This window comes from Semicossyphus pulcher, unplaced genomic scaffold (assembly GCF_022749685.1).
Source record: "Semicossyphus pulcher isolate SPU_LCO1_2020_fin unplaced genomic scaffold, fSemPul1.0.p SCAF_20, whole genome shotgun sequence".
NCBI lineage: Eukaryota > Metazoa > Chordata > Actinopteri > Labriformes > Labridae > Semicossyphus > Semicossyphus pulcher.
The window spans coordinates 12,672,903-12,695,088 of NW_027211694.1; the positions used below are offsets into that span (position 1 = coordinate 12,672,903).

General features: G+C 39.6%; 1 protein-coding gene across 2 annotated transcripts in view; it reads left to right on the top strand.

The window, feature by feature from the left end:
• The window catches only part of LOC138599714 (chemokine-like protein TAFA-5), a 156,569-nt gene extending 145,146 nt beyond the window's left edge, over nt 1-11,423 (top strand). For both annotated transcript variants that reach the window (XM_069671469.1, XM_069671470.1), the window contains exons 4-5: nt 5,011-5,224; nt 9,842-11,423. In XM_069671469.1, the coding sequence (XP_069527570.1) occupies nt 5,011-5,019 (9 nt within the window). In that variant the 3' untranslated portion in view covers nt 5,020-5,224; nt 9,842-11,423. The remainder of the gene's footprint in view (nt 1-5,010; nt 5,225-9,841) is intronic.
• Nucleotides 11,424-22,186: the final 10,763 nt, after the last annotated feature.

Sequence of the window (22,186 nt, forward strand, 5' to 3'; positions counted from 1 at the left end):
TGTACTATAATTACCTATAGCTATAGTTACATACAAGCAAATACTTTTTTACCAAAGAAACTTAATTTTATTGCCTTATGATACTTTGAGTTAAACAACCTGCTTAATTTACACCACAGAATTTAGCTCACTTTGCCCCATAGCTACCATTTTGGAAGAGATGTCCCACGTATCTGCTAAAGGATTAGACAGTGATGTCACTGTCATACGGAAGGACCGCTGTCCGCTACACATACACAGCTGCGTATGCAGTGAATTAGTTTAATGATCCTCAACATTTGTACTTTGGACTGCAACAGAGAGCTGCAACTTTGTTGTAGGAGAATGTAACTTCAACAAACTACTTAAAAATAAAAGAGAAAAGCTGGATCAGAAAAAAAGTGATGCAACCACCAAGCTACAGAGAAATGTTCTACTAACGCCGCTTTTTGGAGCAACGTCACTACCTAATACTGAGGGGAATCTGACAATTGGTGGTGACAATTTCACAAATGTAATAACCCATTATCTTTATTGAAACATCGGCTTATGTCCAACACGTCCTAGCTTCTATTAGAAGTACTAGAAAGAAGTACATTTCTAGTAAACATATAAGATTTCCCTTCTGATTTTCACTATCCTCTATCTCTTCAGTTGAACAGCAATCGTAAGGCGGTGAGATGAAAACGAATTGTTAGATACCCTACATTTTTCCGACTTATAACTGAGAACACAGCATATGTTAACAGCTTCTCATCCTTATCGTGACATTAGTTTGTTCATCTGCTCTAAAAAAAACACAGCAAACAATAGCATGGCAGGTTAACTAACTTAGTTTCGTAGTATCTTCGGTATTCTATAATGATTGTATTAGTATCTTAGTATATTATATGACTATTATAGATGATAGTAGAAACCTTTTTCAGTCAAAAAAATTGTTCAGATGAACAATAGTAACAGGAAGCTATCTGTCCTACGCTAACACTCAGCTACAGTTGATTAAATCTGCTACCTACACTTCACATTACAGTCAAAATTAACCTCCGTTTGCATTTACTTCTGTGTGAAATCAAAAACCCATTGTTCCAAAAATGACACCAAGGTATTTTTTCCAATAGCAAATCTGTATCAATGTTAACTGTATATGTGATGCTAGAATGGAAAGTAAGCTGATTTAGACTGAAGGTACCTAATTGCATGTAAAAAACACAAGCAGCAAATTAGTTGAGGGAAAAAAGTAAGTTACTGTGCTATTTTCCAACCTGCACATCAAAAACAATGTCTATTGGATAAAGTAGCCCACTACATGTCCTGGCACAAGGATAATGCAATGGTCTCTGGAACTCCAACTGCTAAAATTACCAGGTAAAGAAATACTTTATGCAGCAACCAGGGGGTTAATTTCCCCTTTCCATCCCTCTTTCCGCGCTCCATGATGCTAAATGATTTGAATATACATTTTATCACACAGTTACCATAATCAAACGCTGCCTGTGCTGCTTCCCAAAGCGCTCTCCTTTGGAAAAGCGATATGTAGTCTCAGCAGTCATCTCCTATAGCTCCCTTTCTCAGTGAAAGGCTTGCTGCTGTCGCTCTCCAGAGAGCCCGGTGCTCTGCATTGTGCCCTCCACCATTTTAGACTGGCAGATGAAACGGCGCAAGGAGCTTTCTCTCTCTGCATGCGCCGACGCGGGGAGCTCAGCGAGAGAGGGAGAGTGAGTGCACCATTAGAGGAGAAAAGCGAAATCACCTCAGGTTATCTGACGGCTTTTGTGACAACCTGATAAGAACAAAATTTAAAACCCGAGACAGAAAAGCTGCGTGAGCGAAGAAAAGAACAGTGTGAGTGAAAGACCGAGAAAGATTTGAGCCGGACACAGTTACAGAGTCATGAAACATTATTTAAGTCATTTTCAGCTGCAAGCAGTGGCTCTTGTTAAGCCTTTAAGTGCCCGTTCAGTTGTTAGGAAAGGACAGTGCTTTCAAAAGTTTATTCTCACTAAGTTATAATTGCAGAAAATTGTCCTGTAAAAAACACTGTCAGGGCATTTTTTGGCAGCTGCCATGCTGTTTACATAGCATCCAATAAAATGCCAGTGTTTTCAAATTATTTTTACACAGCAACCCACTGAAGTAGGACATTTTTATCCTGAAATTCAGTCAAATACACCTACTTTTCCTGCTGAGTGCTGTACTTTCGCATGTAATTATACAACACACCAAGGTTTTCAGACATTGCCAGAAAACAGTGACTCAGAATGTAGAAAATGCTAACGAAACGACCGAAAAATCTTTAAATGTTTAACTAAGCCTTAATCATACGATCCATTAGGTCGGCCCTGATTGGGGGTATTTAGCCTGAGAACAGAGTGCTATGAGCAGAAGTGGCACCTATTGAGAGAAAGACTGTGATTACAGTAATCAAGACTTCGAGTGAGGAGAGATTAGCGGACAGAGAAAGGATGAAAGAAAGAAAAAGATGAGGAGTGTAATGTTTCATAACACTCATGTGGACCCATATTCATATTTTATACTTATATATTGAGGCAGTCTGTGTGTGGGAGAGAGTAAGAGTCTACCTGCAGACACACTGTATGGATATAAAGGCTGTTTGGTTTCTCAAACAAACAGCCTTCTCTACAAAGGTTGCAGTTTGCACATGGCAATCCTCGGGCCTGTCTGTGTCTCCGTGTAAGCTCCTAGAGTATTTATGCATTTATACATCTGCCAGTGACAGCATGTGTTCGGCAGAGTATGAAAAAGCTCTTTCGATCTGGGTTTGTAAGCCAGTGCGGAGGACCTCCCTCCCTCCTCCAATCACTTCCTTTCTGTCTCCTCCTCCCTCTGTGGATCCGGCTTAAGCAAGGCCTGATGGGATCCCCCCGAAGCCTCACCATCACCACGCCGCCCCCCCTTGTGGTGGTGGGTTGGTACCGGCCTTGGTAATTGATCCCTCTGGGTCTAACAGTGGGTTGAACAGAATCACCACTAAGAGGACAGCTGCTTGGCCACCGAAGACAGGCGAAAGAGAAAGGGCGAAAAAGAGCCTGTTGGTGCTTACCCTTAGCTCTGACTGCCAGCGTCCTTGTAAAGGCAGCCAAGTCAGCAAATCATCTGGGCCTCGCAAAATACCAAGACCTCCATTTTGGAAGGCCGGGCAAGATATCAGGACTTTTAGCAAGAATGAGAATGTCTGTCTTTGTAGTTTCTTATCAAAAGCCCAAGAGCTAGTGAGGCTGATCTGCTATGTGAGCAGTGATGCTTAAATGAAACCCTCTGCTAGCCAATGAAAGCACCCCTGAATGTATTTCATTCCAAATGTTGAACATTGTTTAATCTCTATTTACAGAGGAGACTTGTTCTAGTTTCTGCTTGTAGTCCCAAGTTTTATCGACCAATCACATATCAGCAGACTTTGGTGTATGCAGGAATAACATTTCCTGAGGAGAGCAAAAGCATTTTTTTTATGTCTGCATGCAAGTTCAGCTAACAAGCTGCTCTGGAAGGGAAAGCAAATCAGCGTTTAGATTTCCTTGACTTCCTGGAATGCATCAGAAATGATCGCTCCGACCTCCATTCAACAAACATTTAACAAGTAGTTTTCTTCAAACCTTGTGTTTGTACTTCTTACAAATATGTTTCATGATGTTGTAATTTTGGCAAAATTCTCACCCATTTAAAAAAATCTTTCTTTCTTTGGTTTCAAACCGCTGCAGTAAGCCAGAGTGCAGCCTCTGTGTAACGTAGTATTTACAGTGGACTCACCAGAAACAGATGAACGGGCGCTCCTCGGGGGGGAAGTAACGAACCAAGAAATGAGTGCGTTTATTTTGCAGACACATCTATCTTTTTGCTTCGCTTTTGATGTGAACACACAGTCGCTTCTCAAGTTGCTAATTTGACTGTAAACAATGCAGAGCACAGGAAAAGAATTCTAGGTGAAAGTATTTATCACTAACCGCTGGCTACACCCGAATGCCCGAAAAGTTTGCTGTCACTGCCAGAGGCCAAATCGTTGTCAGATGATAGTGGATGGGTGAATGGGTGAACACTGCCAAATGTTCATAAGGCCGAAAAATGCTATTTGGTGTTGTACCGCCTAAAGAAAGACAATATCATGCCATATTGCCTGCCATCATCTGCTCACTTCTAGTGCCATGCAATGCAGTAACTTCCATGAAAAGGCTGCATGAACCGATATAATCTCCACATTATGGTGTATTGAGGCTTACAAATATATCAATTACATTTTGTTATACCTTTTTGATGTGGCCATTGTGGGAGTGAAATGTTTAATCTGTGGCAATGTTTCATCTACTACAAGGACACATTAATTCAACCCAAGAGTTATTGCAGTATATCCCGAAATTTCAGCTTTCAAGGAGCTAAGAAAAACTGTACTATTTTCAGAGTTGACTTTTTTATTTCAGGTAATTCAGCTTGAGTGTACGTCTGTCACTCCGCAATGTTAGACTTATTTCTTCTGTAAAATAAAAAAGGACATATGTGTTTTTTACTGTACAATGACTCTATAACAAAGCCTAAAGTCATGTTAGCAGCATTGAGAGGCTGTACTTCTGTGTCATGGTGCTCACACTGACATACTAATATTCTGATATTCTGCAGGTTCAGTGTTTACCATGTTTATAATCTTATTAGCCTGTTAGAAAACACAAAACTTTGAGAATAATACATTAAGATAACCAAGGCCTCTTGGTACAAGGTATTTCGTTTGAAATGTGGGCTACTGATTTGCAGGATAAGACCTTGTTTTGCTTCCACTCTTCGGTATTTAACACTGTATACACATTCACATTGTGACTACAAGCACAGAACAGCACATCAAGTTTGCACAAAGAAAAGCAAACACATTTTCTTGTCACCTCAGTGAGACAAATTGATGACGGTGGTGATGGTGTTGTGACTGTGTCTGAATGTAGAAAAACAGAACCTAGAAATGAAACACTGCATCTTCATGATGAGCTTGATAACCAAACCTCCTACCTGTCTTCCCTCCCTTTCTTCCCTCAGGCTCTATGACGCGACAAGAGTCCCCCTCGACACTCTTGCACTATGGAGAGCATTGATGACCCCTTGACAGACAGCCAAAAACCATCTACCAACACCTCCAACACCACCCTACCACCACCACCAACATCACAGCACCTCCACCCGAACCCCAGTCCCGCAAAGGCAGGAAGCAACACAAGCTGCAGAGCACCAGGGGCCTCATGGAGGCAGCAAGGTAAAACAGAAAACCCTGAGATTACCTTCCCCTAAGAAATCCTTTTCTGTTTGTTTTTTCTTTTTTATAGCCAAAAGTATGTGTTATTAAATTATTTTTTACTTGAATTTACTGAAAATGCCCAAAAGTCCCAGTGGTCTTATCATTCACAATGAGCCAGAGGTTACTGCACATGAACAATTCTTCCAAAATCAATTTTCCTCATGCGTAGGTGATTGAGTTTTCTCCTTCTAGTCTTTTTTTCCCCCTTCAGAATCTGATGAAAATCTTTACAACTAATATTATTGTTTTATTAGACCACAAACACATCATCTTTTAGCTTTAGCAGAAGGTGCAAGCAAAAGGAAGCACACAAATCAAGACACAATTTAAACAGCCGTCTGCTTGTTTGATATCTCTATTTGCCTGTCTCGTTTTTCCATAAGCTCTGCAGCTCCCTAGTGTGTGTTTAAACACAGAAAATCCATGTGTGCAGCAATACCAGTAAAACCCATCGGCTTATTTTCAGCTTGTTTTTCTCTGCTTTATTGGCATGCGTTGGATATTGTCTTTAAAGTACTGTGTCAGATGGCGTCTGTGCGCTCCAATAAAACGAGGCGCCAGACAGACTGTGATATTAATGCAGTTGATCTGGAAATACAGAGTAGCTATGCAGTAAATTTAACTTGCTTTGCAGTCAAAGGGATGTGGATTAAGTCATAAAAATGCCCAGTCTCATAGTGATTCTGGAAACCAGGCTCTTCTGTCAGTCAATACTGTTATTGTTTATGGCCAATGTTATGATTTGCCTTCAAGAAAAAAACATCGTATCCGGCTGCTCTCCAGTCCAGACAGCAAGTCTTCAGTAGATTTTATACTATAAATAGACACGGAGGGGGGGGCGTTCATGCTGTGAACTCAGATCCTCTCACAGTGCCGCACATAAGTTTATTGCCTATTTACTAAAGGAGACTATCCAAGATTGGATTTAACATGTGATCATGTGATACACAGCATAAAGGAGGACAATTCCATTTTGCCTGCAATCATCTGATCTCAAACAGTGTAATGCAACACAGTGGCTTACATGAACACACTGTATAAAGAGATAGAATCTTTACATTACATTATTGAGGGTTATAAAACAAATCAATGACATAGTGCTATTCCTTTCGTGAGCCACGTTGTAGGAGTGCAAGGCTAAATGTGTTCTTATGTTCCCTCTTGAGCCTTAAAGTTCCAATCATATCGTAAGCATGCAGATAGTGAACTGTGTTTGCTTTGATGTTCTGAAGAAATGCAGTATGAAAGGGTTGATAATGACATAACACCCTAGATAGCTTTGAACTCTGTCTTAATGTGGAATGGGGCCTAGTGTCTGGAGGCCCGTGCATACATGTTCATGTGTTTTGATCTCGGTATCTGCTTCAGGCATTATCCAACTTCACAGCATGTAATGAGCAATTTCCCTTCCCTGATTAACCTGTGGATCATTCCTAACCTACAAGTTCATTTATGAATATTCATCAAGACGGCTATTGTGCAGCCGATCCAGAAGAAAGCGTGCATGACTGCACAAGGCTTAACATTAAACAGCAAGGGCAGGAACAAGCATTAGAAACAAGCGTCGTGTGTTGATGCAAAAAGCAGCAGCACTTTGCAAAGACAGATGAACAGAAGGGACTTAATTCCATTAGCTGATGTTTCTGCGCTACCTTGCCGTCTTCAGTGAATGTACAAATGATTCAATCAATTAATCAACTGTGTACTCCTGAGATTCTGCATTATTCACATCTATCAGGGTCCAGATAAAGAGTTTAGAGTGACAAAGTAGATCAATTTTCTTTCATGCGTGCCTATTCACACGTTAACCGTGTGTCACTGCGCTGTGACATTTTGAAGGGAGCCAACAAGAGTTCACACAGAGAGGAAATGTCACGCTGGGGCCATGTGTTTTGTTGAGGCGCATTTGTGCTACAGCTTCTAACTCCCAGCTGGAGAGTGGCTCCATATGTAATGTGTATCCTATTCTTTAGCGCCAGCAGATGTGGCTGCATGCACTTTCATTTCAGTGCACATGTAAAATGCATATGAAAGCCACCACAAATGCACACACATTCTCATTTATACATCAAAGCGTTTCAGCTTTGCCCACAGACAGAAAACTCTTTGTAACGTCCCTAAAATAAAATGTTTTTTCCTCGTCCTCTATTGAACGCTGCTGGGTACATATCAATATGTATTGAGTGGATTGCCTGCTCGCTCCATAACAACAGAAGTCTGCGCAAATTAGACATTTACACAGATGGATTCTCTCCATGACTTTCCCTTCTGTTACTTTGACACCTGCAGCAGTTATCACTCTCACTCAGCCAGACCCCACTGTACTCAAAGTTTGCCCATGTGTTCAACAGTCAGATGGGCTCTGCATCACATTTCCCCCAAACTCTGCATTCCTCTGGCACAAGAATGTGGAATATTCTCTCGCTGTTATAAGATATAAAATAGAGTAATACGGTCGTTTCCTGATAAACCCAAGGTAATAATCACCTAGGGCCTGTGAATTTTATTCATAGGGCAAATTCATCCCGTATTCATCTGACATTCCTTCCTCTTTTTTTTTTAATAGAAGGCTTGCATTTCCCTGAGATGAGATTTGTGTGTGAGATTTATGGGTAACCATTTGCCTCAGTGTGGGTGTGAGAAAAAAGAAGAGGAACATAGAGAGAATATAAGAAAATTACCATAGTAGACACAGACTGTGGTAGCTTACATAAACAACACCGTCTCTATGTTTGGCGTCTATTTAAATTCACCTGCGTTCCAGTCCTCTTGAGACTTCTGCAATGTTTCTGTGCCCTTTTTCCATTTTATCTCTGCCTTTTTGACCATTCAGTGGCAATGTCATCTCAGTGTTCCCACCAGGAGGCGCTGACATAAGGAACTGTGCTCAAACACCTGTTAGGGCAGCGGCCACACTCGGGCTGTCAGCACCGTCATGCCCATGCTTTGGGCTGTTACACCTCTGGGTCATTTCATGCCAAGCTCCAACAAAACCAGGACATCATCTCTATTAAACCCCCACTCAGTGAGATGTTTATTATTCCCACAGCATCCAGACATTGTCATCTGTGATACATGCTTGTACTCCTTCCAACACCTGCCCCTTTCATGGTAATTTGCACCCTGTGAAATAATCGCAAGTTTATAATTATGAATTAAGCTTAAGCGGCAATGCAGCAGTCTTGTAAGGCATCCGCGTCTCGAGCAAGTTGGCTGTGTGACTGTCGGGGGCCAGATGGCGAGACGGCTTCCAGATTTGTCTTTCTGTGGTAGATAAATTGTTTCGCAGTCGCTGCACTGTGAGACTTGTTATTTGGGTTACACCCGCAGAAGAATTGTAAATATTTGACAGGCAAAACAAAGAGAGAGTAAGCTGTTGAGTTTTTATTTTCCCTCTTATGATGCTATCAGACTGCTGTAATTAGAACCTCCATTTGGTAGGGAGAAATGGGTATAAGCCACAGTGCTTATAGCGACACACAATGTATTAAAACAAATTAAAAAAAACCTTTCTCTTTTAAAAACAGGGTGAGATGATATAAATGCTGTCTGTTAAATATGAAGCCACAGCCAACATAGCCTAAAGACTGGAAACCCAGGGCATTGTTGTGACAAAACAAATAAGATAATATCTGCTATATAGTAGCATCTTCAGTGAGCTAAGTCTACTAGCTAGAGCGTATAGCATACAGACATGTCAAATTTGTTACCGAAAAGTGAAAGTTTTCTTTCGAATGGTCCCAAGCCACCACTTAGATGTGAAGATTGATACAACTCTCATGTCTGTAGGTCACTTTGAATATAAGGCTACGGCTAGCAGCCAGTTATCCTAGCTTATCATAAAGACTGGAAATTGGGAGGGAACTGCTAGCTAGACTCTGTTCAGTAATAACAAAATGTGCCTACTAGCATATCTTTAGAGCACAAAATAACACATGATAGGCTACATGTTTTAATTGTGACCTGCCTAGGGACTGCGGATGCAAATTAGCTTTCAGCTAACTCGTACATTACATCGAATGGTAACATTTTTGTTTATTGTATTGGTCCCTTTTAAAAAAAATAATGGTAATAATAGCATCAACCCCTCAAAAATGGAAGTAAAAGTGTCAGTTTTACACTAATGTTTTTGTACAGATTTTAAAAAATGGGCATAAAGCTGTAGGTGAGCAGTATTTGATATTATTGGACAGAGCAAGGCTAGCTAATTTTCCTACCTTTATGCTAAGCTAAACAAAGCTAAGCACCCCCTGATTTTACCTTTATATTCAACAACAGTAAGGACTGTAATTGAACACCTCATCTGACCAAAATTACTGACTTACTTATACAAAGAAAAGAGGGATTTTCATTCTGCAATAAAAAAGCCATTCTTATGGGGAAGAGGTAGCATATGTCATATAACGTGCAGGAAATACAAAAGAAAATGCCATTTATTAGAAATAATGGCATGCTTTTCTGCATCACTACACCACTACAAGAGGCCTTACTTACTACAGGGGCTTAGAAGCTAGTAACAATGACTGTATGCTAAAACAATCATCTCATGTTTGCCTTGTTCTTGTTGATTCACAGGTCTCATAACACAGCCAGAGACGGGGAAACCAGGGAAGGACTGTTTTAGGGAGCGAGCCCTCCCCCGGACACTGGACAAATCACTGGCTGTAAAACTCCTTCTATCTCCTGTGACCGGCTCCTCCGGGTTTGTGACTGCTCCCTCCTGCTATCTGTCGTTGGGTCAAAATGTTGCGTCCATCTCCTCTCCACTCTATCTGCCTGCTCTGTAAAGTTAGCAGCACCTGCTCGTGCCACGGAGGAACCAGACATCTTAAAATCCCATGAAGGGTTTTTTTGCCTCATCGGAAGTCCGCTGTTTAGAACTGCTTTGAAAAAGGGGGTTTCCACATCACATCCAAGCCTCTAGAGCAGGAGCTCCAGAGCTGATACAGGATCATTACAGACCAGACCCTGTTGCTTCTCGGACCACCGTGTGAGGCCGTGAAAAAACGAACTGAGCGCTCTGCTGTGAATAGGCCTTCTGCTGGAGTAAACCTCCCATATTTTTATAGACCAAAGAGCAAAACAACAAATACGATCATTATGACAGAGTGGACCATCTGGCAAAGACACACGGGGACTTTGTGAACTTGTTGTTTGTGTCGCCACCGATCAGCAGCTGCCCCCACAGGGACACGGTGCACAAGAAGGGGACTGATGCAAACTGAACCTTGCGCCTGGTGGCACATGTACTGTACACAATCAAAGGAGTACTTTTAAAACTTTGCAGACATTTTTTTTCTCAGACTAAGCCCACCACTGTATTTTGGAACTGGAGATATAGGTACTACATACGTATAACTGTGTATCAAAAAAATCTGATTTGCATTTTTAAGTAGCTACGGTTGGGACAGCTTTGAGGACGCATTGTGGAGTCAGATATGGGATGCAAATCTTGTCAAAGAAATGATTAATATCAGAGAGTATAAATGCAGTTGAGTCTGTAAAGAAGGAGTAAAGAAATGTCATTAAATGTATTTTAAAAGGCCCTAAAAAGTTATATATTTAACAGTTTTATATGTTGTACCTTTGTAGAGAAGCTTATTGGACTTAAAATGTGGTCACAATGGCAGTTTAGTAGGATGTGAACAAACGCTGTTGTTCTCATTACTGCTGGCTCGTAGTCCCAGGTTTTCTGTTCACACCTCAGTAGCCGCTTTCTTTTCATGGTCATCTACAAGTCACTGTCTCTCAGAAGCATTAATGAAAAAAAGGAAAGTGACACAATTTATTGAGGACTGATCTGCAGCCAACTGAACATTGTAAATCTATGGTAGTCAGTGGAAGCCATTGAAACCTGCTAATTTGCTATGATATTGTATTGTACATGGTGTGGAATACTGACTCATTTCCTCTCTATGGGTTTTGATCTCTTAATTTATTTTTGTGCTTGTGTTTGTTCGCACAAATCTGGCCTCTCTCCGATGGCGCGGAATCCAAGAGGAGAGAGAGAGAAAGAAAGACAGAGAGAGAGAGAAAGCCGAGGAAGCATTGCAGAAGTACTAGAGTCATTTACATACATTTTTTTATCATGAAATATTTTAAGAATAAATTAAATACATGAAAAGAAATGTCCCCTGCAAATTTAGATGGTCTTGGTGTACAAGGTCATCAAAGTAAAAGTTCAAAATGATCTTATTCTGGTCGTACCTTTCAATGACTGCATGTGTTCTGTCAGCAAGACATAAATTGAAAGTGTCCTTTTCTTTCCCAGGTGATCAGTTGGGTTTATGACCAGAACATTTCTGACTTTAAAGTTTGCGATGCATCAAATCTAGGTCCCTTTTCTTTAGCTGAACCAGTGTGGGCAGATGCAAGGTTTCAAAAGAATAATATGCCCATACATTTCTGATACCTTTGAAAAAGGTGTTTCAAGTCTGGTACGATGATTTTTCATAAAACTGGGCAGCATGTCCGATCAATACACAAATGTCTTTGAATTTGGTGCAGAAAGGAAACAGATGAAGAGCGCATGGCCGTGGTATTCAATTTTGCTCAAAAGGAAGAAAACCTGCAATTACCAGAATGCACTGGGCCTGTTGACTTAAAGCATCCTGAGTCCACACCATTCCCTGATAAACAGATTCTGAGCACTATTTGACAGTTACCAAACATTTGAGCATTTCTTATTTCTTGATCATCCAGTGGTGATGTCATTTCAGTGTTCCCACCAGGAGGCGCTGACATTAGGAATTGTGCTTAGACTGGGATTAAACACCTGTTAGGGCAGCGGCACTCAGCACTGTCATGCCCATGCTTTGGGCTGTTACACCTCTGGGTCATTTCATGCCAAGCTCCAACAAAACCAGGACATCATCTCTATTAAACCCCCACTCAGTGAGATGTTTATTATTCCCACAGCATCGAGACATTGTCACCTGTGATACATGCTTGTACTTCTTCCAACACTTGCCCCTTTCATGGCAACTTCCAGCCAGTAAAATCATCACAAGTTCATTAAGCTTCTGTGGCAATGCTGCAGTCTTAAGCTGATGGTTTTTTTTTTCATAAAACTGGGCTGCATATACAAGACTTTTTTTTTTAATTGGTGCTACATGAAAAATGAGAAAGGGGTCCATGGCCATTGTATTCTATTGTCCTCAAAAAGTAGAAAACCTACAAGACCCAGAATGCACTGGGCCTGTTGACTTGAAGGCCTCTTAAGTCTATACCACTCCTATACCGACCAATGCTTGTGTTCGACAGATTCCGAACACCATTTGACAACATTTGACAGTCAGACTGGCTGCTTTTTACCTTTATTAGATATGATAGCTGAAGAAAGACAGGAAACGTGGGGAGGAGAGAGTTGGGGAAGACATGCACCAAATGATCACACACCAGGAGTCGAGCCTGTGATCAGTGCATTGAGGACTATAGCCTCTGTATATGGGGCACCTCCTTAACCAACTGAGCTAAACCAGCGCCCCCTGGATCTGAAATTTAAGCAGCAAAACATTTATGTCACCACTACCACATTTTTAAGCATTTCTTAATTCTTTTGGACACTTATTTTTCCAATAACCATATTGTTTTTAATCCCCAAAGAGAAGGTTGAGATGTCCATTTACAGCGAAGGTGCACTTTAACAACCTGCAGACATTTGTCTCAATTAATAATAATAAATGTTACACATGAAACCTTTTTTTCCAAATATATGTTGCCAAAAAAAAAAGAATGAATTCTATATTAATCCAGCTCAGACTTCATATTATCATATCATCATATTATGGAGGCGGTGCATCCTATATATACAAAACTTGCTGGCCTGTATACACAAGTAAATGTCTTTTCTGTTCACTTCAAGGTGGTTTTCAAGGAGGTCGCATGACTTCTGCACCTAAGTAGTTACCATATTGTCAAATAAATATTGAGAAATAATGATATATTAAAATACAATTTTTTTCAGTATTGTAATAAAGACACTGAAAACAAGTATTATTCAAGGTTATATTAAGCTTTCATGGACATCTCAACCAATTCGAGAGCAAATTTCAATTATTTCAGGCTTCTTTTGAAGGATATTCTTATACATAATTCTGGTTTGTAAACCATGTATAACTAAAGTAGAAAAGCCTGAAAGACAACAATCTAAAAAGGTGTTGTTGTGGTTTTAAGCCTTAAAAAGTTCAACAGTGGTTTGATGGAATGACCTTCTTGGAACATTATTTTTTTAAAAGGTATCACATACTCAAAGGTTAATGTACCTGAAAGAGAAAGTATTGTATCGTGTGTTGCATAATTTGAGCAAAATCCAGCACGCGCTAAGAGACAGACAGCCGGACAAGAAGAGTATAAATGCACACTACTAAGGTAAGGTGAGTTTATTTATATATATATCAAAATTTAACAAAGAACACTGGTTTCTGAACCGAGAGAATACAAAAAAAGTAAAATCCCCCAGATGATGCGATTTCAAGAGAGATCCTCTCTTGACTGCTTTGTGACATTTGAAACACTGGTGAGAAATAAAATGAGATTTTTACAGTTTATGTGATTTAACAATGAAAAGAGCTGTTATAGTGACTAACAAAGGCAGAGAGGAGAATGAAAAGAAAAGAGAGGGAAGAAAAAATGTCAGCTGAATGCATGAATCCATTTAAGTGTGCAATTACGCATTCCACAGAACTGTTTTGTACAATGATGAACGCTGTCATGAGGTTCTCCAGCACAGTTTTCAAGGGCTATTGAGTTGACTTCAGTTGATGACACTTGCGACAATAATGAGTGTATCACCACAGTGGAGACTCCTAACAGCTCATTATCACTTTGTTTACACTGCTGCTTAAAAACAGCAATTTAGCTGCATGTGATATAATTTAATGTTTAAATGCACTTTCTGGGATACTGCTACATTTCTCATAGACTGAACAGACTGCACATGCAGTGTTTGCATGTGTTTCAGTAAATAAGTAACTAATTAGTCGGTTATAAACTAAGTTAGCTTATAATGTCATTGCTGTATCCCAAAAGAAGCTTAGAAAAACAGCTTAGTCAAAATTGCATTTTGGATGTAGTTCCTTTAAAGCTCCTGTGAGGACTTTTTCACTGGTTATGAAACACATTGAAATTAATTCTGATTACTGTAGCTGGCAGACAAAGCCTTTGTTTACATTTTCCAGGGCAAAAATGGTAAATGAATGATACATATGACTGTTAAAAGAAACCAGGATATTGTTTTGTTAAAAACCACCACTTTAGCATGTACAGGACAAAATCAGCAGAGATAAGACGTACGGCTTTGGGGGACGCCAAAATCAACACAACCGAAAGTTCCTCACAGGAGCTTTAAAGAAAAATTTTAATCTTGATTTAAGTACTTTTCACTGGTTATCATGACAAAATGAATTGTCTGTCTAATCACTCCTCTATATAAGCAAACAAACAATGAAATAAGGCACATTTACATTTATCAAACTTCGCTGTGCAGAATGACGAATGTGCAGAGTTTGACCGCTGGAGCCTGTTTCCACATTCATCTGCAGACGGTGGACAGTTTCTCTGTGGTTTCCTTAAATCTGTGTTTAGGAGGCATACGTGTGTGCAGGATTTTGTGACATCACAATAGCTTTGAAGCCAGTTATGGTCCAGTAAGCAAAAACCACACAAGAATGATACTGGAAGCCTCCAATGCATATACAGTATATACAGCACGTTGTTATTTTACGTTTTGTAAAAGTTGTTTTTTTAAAACCAATTTGTTATATCTTTAAATATATATTTTTCAAAATAATTATTTAAAAGAATTTCAATAATCCCCTTTTGAAATTATGGATAGCATAATTAGAAACCATTTTAGCATAATAAGTATGTTAACAGGAATATAGGGGTGGCTGTGGCTCAGGTAGAGTTGGTTGTCCTCCAATCAGAAGGTCAACGATTTGAAGCCCAGTTTCTCGACATATCGAAGTATTGGGCAAGATACTTAACAACAAATGTCTTTAAGAGGCATAGCCATCGGCGTGTGAATGCTTAGCTGATTAGTGGTCTTGCATGGCTGTACAATTGATTGTGAAAGGATGAATGTAAAGGCACCTTAAGTGGTCAAAGGGCTAAAAAGGCGCTACATAAGTGCAGTCCTTTTACCAAATAATTTATGAATGTGTTTGCATTTTTGTCATTGAACTCGTATTTATGCTCCTTAAAACCTAAAGTAATCTACGTTAGACCTTCAGTTAAAAAGGACTGTTTCCTCCACTTTAAACAGCATTAAAATTAACTTTAAATCAAACAGTAATGCATTAATTATAATATCAATTTCAAGAAACAGAAGTCAGGATGGTTTTTAATGTATATTTCAAAGGTAACATTTCTTACTCCTCCTCTTATACATGCTGCACTTTTAGTTTCTCTGTTAATTGATAACTTTAAATGCTAAAATCTGACATGATTGGCCGATATGTGATGTCTGTTTTACAGGGCATAGTGCCTGAATGCGGTTAAGTGAGTACGAGTAGACATTGCCTACTATTGGGCCAGGAAGTTTGGATGGTGAATAAAATGGGAAAACCAGATGCACAGTGTATAAAGCTGCTATTTGTCGGGCTCCTTTGAAGTTCCCTGTTCCCTCTCCCTGACCTGGCACCGACACTGCAGAGTAAGTTATTTTGTGCACAATGTCTCTGTTATGAAGCAATGTTGGAGCGTATACACACATCAGTTGCTCTTCAGAAGTAAGTATACACATTGCGCGCTGGGGAAAAACAAGACTATAGGCACTTGCAGGTAGAAGTATTTGCTACAAGTATTTGTTATATCCTACATCACACCTATGGGAATATGTGTAAACCTCCTCAAACACGAAGCAGAAAATCTTTTCACAATCCCCTCAGACTTCATGCAGGAAACAAAGTCTTCTGATTCCAAGATAAACACGGAGAAGCAGAGGTCTTAACCCCAGCTTCCCGCGCTAAATCCCATTTTGAACCATTACTTGACTCATACTCTGGGAGCTAACACAGCAATCTGGCTGGATCATCGGGCGCGTCACCTTCTATGACTCTGTGCACAGAGGAATATCTGGAGCCGGAAATGAGACCTCAGAGTAAACGAAGGACTTTTTTCTCTCTCTCTCTCTCTGTGAGGGAATGATTGCAGCGGGGGAGGGGGGGAGGGGTGTTTAATTACATCAGATTGAATTCCAATAATCTGAGCTGTATCCTTGAGGTTTTTTCTTACAGCATTTAGAGTCGTGCCTCTACACATTTTAATCTGATTAGAACAGGACAATGTGGGGTTTCCTTGAGCCATGACTAGAAGCAGGTACAGTGAAAAAGGGGCCCTGCAGAGTATGACATCACAATTAAGAGAGTCAGATTAGGGCAGCTCTTATGGAGTGAGTCGACGGGTGCCTAAGGTGGGGTTTTACTCCCCCCTTTTTTTAACATCAAAGCCTCATGTATCGGCTTATTTCTCCTTTCTAGAGAAAGATGAGAGAGCGTACGTGTGTGTGTTTAATTTCCTGCATGTTACTGAGTCGATGTGTCTGTCACTTTCTGCAGAGAGAACGCAGAATTCACGAGGCTCTGCAGCCTGCAGAAAACACCTCAGGGTGAAAGATTCGCCTTCATTTTACGGCCCACGTAAATCTCACAAAATACCAATACTGCATCAGACTGCAAAAAATATTATTATTTGGTTTGATGGATAACATTTACCTGCTAATTCAAATTTCATACTGTGAGTCTTTGTTTACAATATAAATCTAATTAAGTGCAGCAATCACGGCACAAGGTGGATCGATACACAATATGGCCAGCACAGCTGCTTACCTCACAAAGATGCCTTCTCCTGCCAATATTTTCAACCTATAAAACGGTCTGGGGTTTTCTTAGCGCGGCCAATAATCTGTCAAGGTTAGGGCAACGAGAGACGAAACATTACCTCAGTGGGTGACATGCTGGCTACATAAGAACAAATTACTAAACCAGGGTCATGTGGTTTCAAGACAGGCTTTATCCATCATGTTCTTGTCCTTTAATGGCACGTAATGGAGGTTTCACCTGTGTTCTTACATTGTCTCTTTTATTTGTGATTAAGAATTAAAGCTAATTAACATTTAAGTTTTACAGCTTCCATTAAAATATTTTTATTAACAGTCCAATTAACTACAAGTGATAACTTCTTTGATTTGGCTTCTATGTTATGGATCACTGTCGTTGCTTATATCAGTTTCATTTCCAGCTTGTTCATTCATTGGCAGCAAACAGCAAGCTGCTTGCTAATGAACACAGCAAAATAAATAGAAGAGCCAGATATTCCTTCAGGAATAAGTGAAGACCAAAACTAAAGCTAAATTGAGAATGAATATAGGACATTACATGTACCAGGAGGCCAGAAACATGACCCCAAATCAATGCTAACGTTGCATTAGCTGGATGTGTAAAAGACAATTGGCTGAAAACTAGTCCACCAAATATCCACTTAAAAGCTTATGATCTGAAATGTAATAATACTGTATAATCAGAATTATCTTCACAGCTCCACCCCTCGTGGCCAAAAAGTAATTTAGTGCTAGTGTAAAACAGACTGTAAAAAGAAGGACGACATGATAGCTCCCTAAGAGTGAAGCCAAAACGTTTCGAGCGCCCCCTGTTGACTGGCTGCAGTTTAGGTCATAAGGCCTCCTCCATGTTAACAGATGGGACATGAGTCAAACTATAAAATCAACATACACGCCAAATACATTTTTCTCAAACATGGTTTCTGTTGTTTTAGCTAGTTTTTATCATGCAGATTTTTTGATGCTATAAAAAGGGTCTATCGCCGTGATTGACAGCTCTGTAGACAAATACGGCTCAAGCAGCCGATCTGATCCGGATTAGCAGAGTAGAGGAGGATTGACGAGAGGAAACATACCTAAAACAATTACTGCTCTGGCTGTGAAATGCGCAGACATGAGGGATCTTCACCATTTTTTTGTTAAGTGAAATGTGTGTTTTAGTTAGCGGAAGTGGCGGAACATCTACTCCACTGCGCAGACTCTGGCTCCAAAAAAACGTCTCCAGCGCAAATGGCAGCGCCCGTCTCAGGGGTATTTTGGCTTCACTTTTGTACAGTGAGAGTAGATGGAGACGTGTCTTCCATCATTATATACTGTTTTTTTTATTATTTACTGGTATTATATATTGGTTTAAAGTATCAATATACAATTTACACTTAATTTGTATATGGGAGTTTGCACATGCAAACATTTAATCACACAACTACCTGAAACTGAAGTAATGAATGTATTTTTTGTGAACTAGTAATTTCAATATAAGTTGACCTGCAGTAAAATTCTCTTTCACTCTGTTTTGTTCTAAGAATGTTCAGAGAATGTTACATGTAATGTTTTTAATAGTAGGAGACTGTCTGTGAAAACATTTTCAGAAAGTTGCAGTGAGAATGTTCAAATCACGTTTCAGGAGCGTTTCATAAATCATGTTCTGATAGTTCAGGCCGTACTAACATCCTGAAAAGATCCTCAGAATGTTGCAGTGAGCATGTTCTACCTTTGTTTTTATGTAACATCGAGCAAATGTTTAATAAAAGGCCTTCTGACATCCCAGGCCTTAATAGCATCCTGAAAATATCTTCAGAATGTTGCAGTTAAAACGTTTTGTCTTCAAGCAACTAAACTGACATCCTAAATGACATTTTCCATCTCTTGCTTTTCAAGAATCATGTTGAAAGAAGACCTTTTATATTTTCAAACTGTAGTGACATCAATGAACACAACTCAGTACAACCCAACATTGAACAATATCTGTAGCACTTCAGCTAGAAGAGTCAGGTAATAACACATTTCTGTGAATAAAGGTCAAATCAACTCTAGAATCCTAAGGTGATAATTTGTCTTCACATCTTTGAACACCACGTATGCTGCAAAAGCTCATTATTATCTATTCTATGATGAAATGAATAAACTATAATTAGTTGCTTTACTAACAAGAATATTAACATCCAAGCCTGACACACTTGGTATCTGAACCTTAATTAGTGTATATCTCCAGCAGTAGTGCCGCCCTCACCTCTCGCTTCGTTGCGCACCTCGCTCCTGTGTGCAGTTTGACATGTGAAGTCCCAGGTTAAGCTCCAGAGCTCGGGGCCTGAGCCCTGCCTTTACTCCCCCTGATCAACCTCTCTGTGGTGGATGGTTCATTGTCAGCTGGGTGTTCAAGCTCCATTTAACTCTAACTAACTGCCTTCAGTCATTATCGCTGCTCATTAATGCTGCACTGGTGCTGCGGAGCAGCCCTGAGTGCATCTGGGTGAGGTGACTGCCCGTGCTTTACTAGTAAAACCATAAAGGAGTTGTGCATTTGCTTTTGATGGTTTTATTATAACACAACTAATGGCATAAACATAATCCTAATAGCGTGTTATACTGAGGTTATTTGCAAACATAAACCTTGGTTTTAATGAGGCTCCTGTAATCATCTTAAGAGCTAATGATTTTCTCTCCTTCTAGGACGGGGACAAATCTTTAGCACTTTGTTGTGAGGCTGTAGTCATTCCCAACCTGCTGTACTTTTTACTTAAGGGTTCTCTTGCAGTCGTTAGCGTGTAGGGAAAAGTTGCCATAATTGAAAGATTATTCATGTTTTTTTGTTTTTTTTCAAGGGAGTGACCAACATACAGTATCATAAAGCATTTACAGTTTTCCTATAGAAATAAAACAAGTCTTAAAATATTAACGCTGTCTGATTGTCTTAAAATTAAAGCACAAGTGAGACTCAATTTTGACAGCGTGAGCTCAGCCTGTAACACATCTTAACACCGCATTTTACAAAGACTTTTCATGACTAATAATGTATAAAACATAATGATGTTATTATTTCTTATGTCTGTATCAGTTGGCATAATCATGTCCTTTCTTCTTGGAGAACACTGATTACACGTAACGGTGTAGGTTGTAAAAGTAACACAAATCCTAATTCAATTTCTAATATATTTTAAAGACACTTGACTTAACAATGTATTGCCAAATACATACTGCATGCAAGCAAAGGGGAACATTAATCAAGCTGTACTTACAAATACAGACATTTAAAGATGTATCATGGGTTAAAAATGAGGCACTTATCACGTCCATGCTTTGAGGTTCCTTGCAAAACATAGCTAGCATTCCAGTGCAAACTATGGTTAATAAAGGATTTGAGGTTCTCAATGTTTTAATACAACATTGTACTCTAAAAATACCCCTGGAGCCTGACACACCAAGCTTCTTTCGCTCTCTGTCTTTCTGTGTGTGTCTCTCTCTCCGTCTGTCTGTCTCTCACTATCTGTCTCTCTCTCTTAAATTAATGCATCTTATTAACTCTGTATCTTCTTGTTCCATTAACATTACTGACGATATATCTTCCCGGGAGTTCTTGTGCTCCCTTGTCTTGTAGGTTCCTGGTTCCTGGTTCGTTGCTACAGACCACCTGCTGCTGTGGACCTGCTCGACTCAGACTGCAACAACTACTAACATCAGTCTTCCCCATATTGTTGCTGCTAATGCTAATAGTAGATCTGTTGACTTCAACTGTTACAATTACTATTATTACAGCCTTTATCATTACTATGCTGTTCTTGCTAATTCATTATTATAAGCCTGTTATCATTACTGTGCTTCTTTTTTCATCAGGACTATGCTTTTCTTGCTAATCTTTACACTTGTGTACCTCTATTATTGGCATCATAACCATAAGTATGTATTACCTGTTGTTGTTGTTGTAACAAGAACATAAGAACATATGTTGTATTTTTCCTTGCCAATGTGCCCAATTGCTAAGTTGCTAAGTGCTACTCATGTTGATTCATGTTGGGTCTCTCTTTAAATAACACAACAAAGAGTACGGTCTAGACCTGCTCTTTTTGTAAAGTGTCTCGAGTTAACTTTGGTTATGATTTTGCGCTACACAAATACAATTTGATTAATGATTGATTGATTATCAGTATTAAGTCATATTAGTATTTTTATAAATGGATTAACAGTTTATATTAGCTAAAAGTAATGAATAGAAATAGCTTGAATGCTTTGCTAAACATACACCAGCAAATATATAAACTTGTATAACACTTATATAACAGTTGGAATAGTTATCTTAGAGTATGCAGTTTATGTACTAAGCTTAAAGTACACAGTGGTTATATGAAAAATATTGCAACTATATGCATTGATGCAATGATGTACGTGTTAAAAAAAAGCATTTTCAAATCCATTCACAACAACTTATAACATAACTTATTTGAGTGGTCAAAGGTTACTTTAGTTCAAAGATTAATTTTACAAAAAGGTTGGAAAGCACCGCTCTATGATACATTCTTAAGAAGAAACAGCAAGAAAATGAATAATGAATGGCTGAAGAAAAAGACATAAAGAGCGTGAAATGCATCTCCACCCTATATGACATTAGTAATCAGGGTTCACCACTGTATGCTGAGTGCCCCTCCGTATCCCCGGCAAGGCAGGGATGCAGGGTGACAGCTGGGGACCGAGCCAACACACTGGACCACTAAATGAGAAAAATGACCAGCTTTCACCAGCTCTTTTAAAAACTCATTTACATCCTGTCAGATTCCATTATGGCCGGGGACCTGCACCAGAGCTACAGGACAGGACCGAGCCTGAGAGCACCGACCGTGCTGGCCAAGCTCCTATCAGCCTGACCCGGCTCACCGGTCTAGTAGACAGCTGATTCTCCTGTGTCAAGGTTTTTTGGCTTCTCGCCTTCTTTTTTCTCCCCCTCCATTTTCCACACTACCTTTGGTGTGCGCTTGGCAATGAGACGGTGATTATCAGAGTGCTTGAAACCCCACTTTTACTCTTTTATACAATTACTGTACAGTATGTGCACCTAAAAGCATCAGCAGAGAGGATTAGGCCGCTAAATG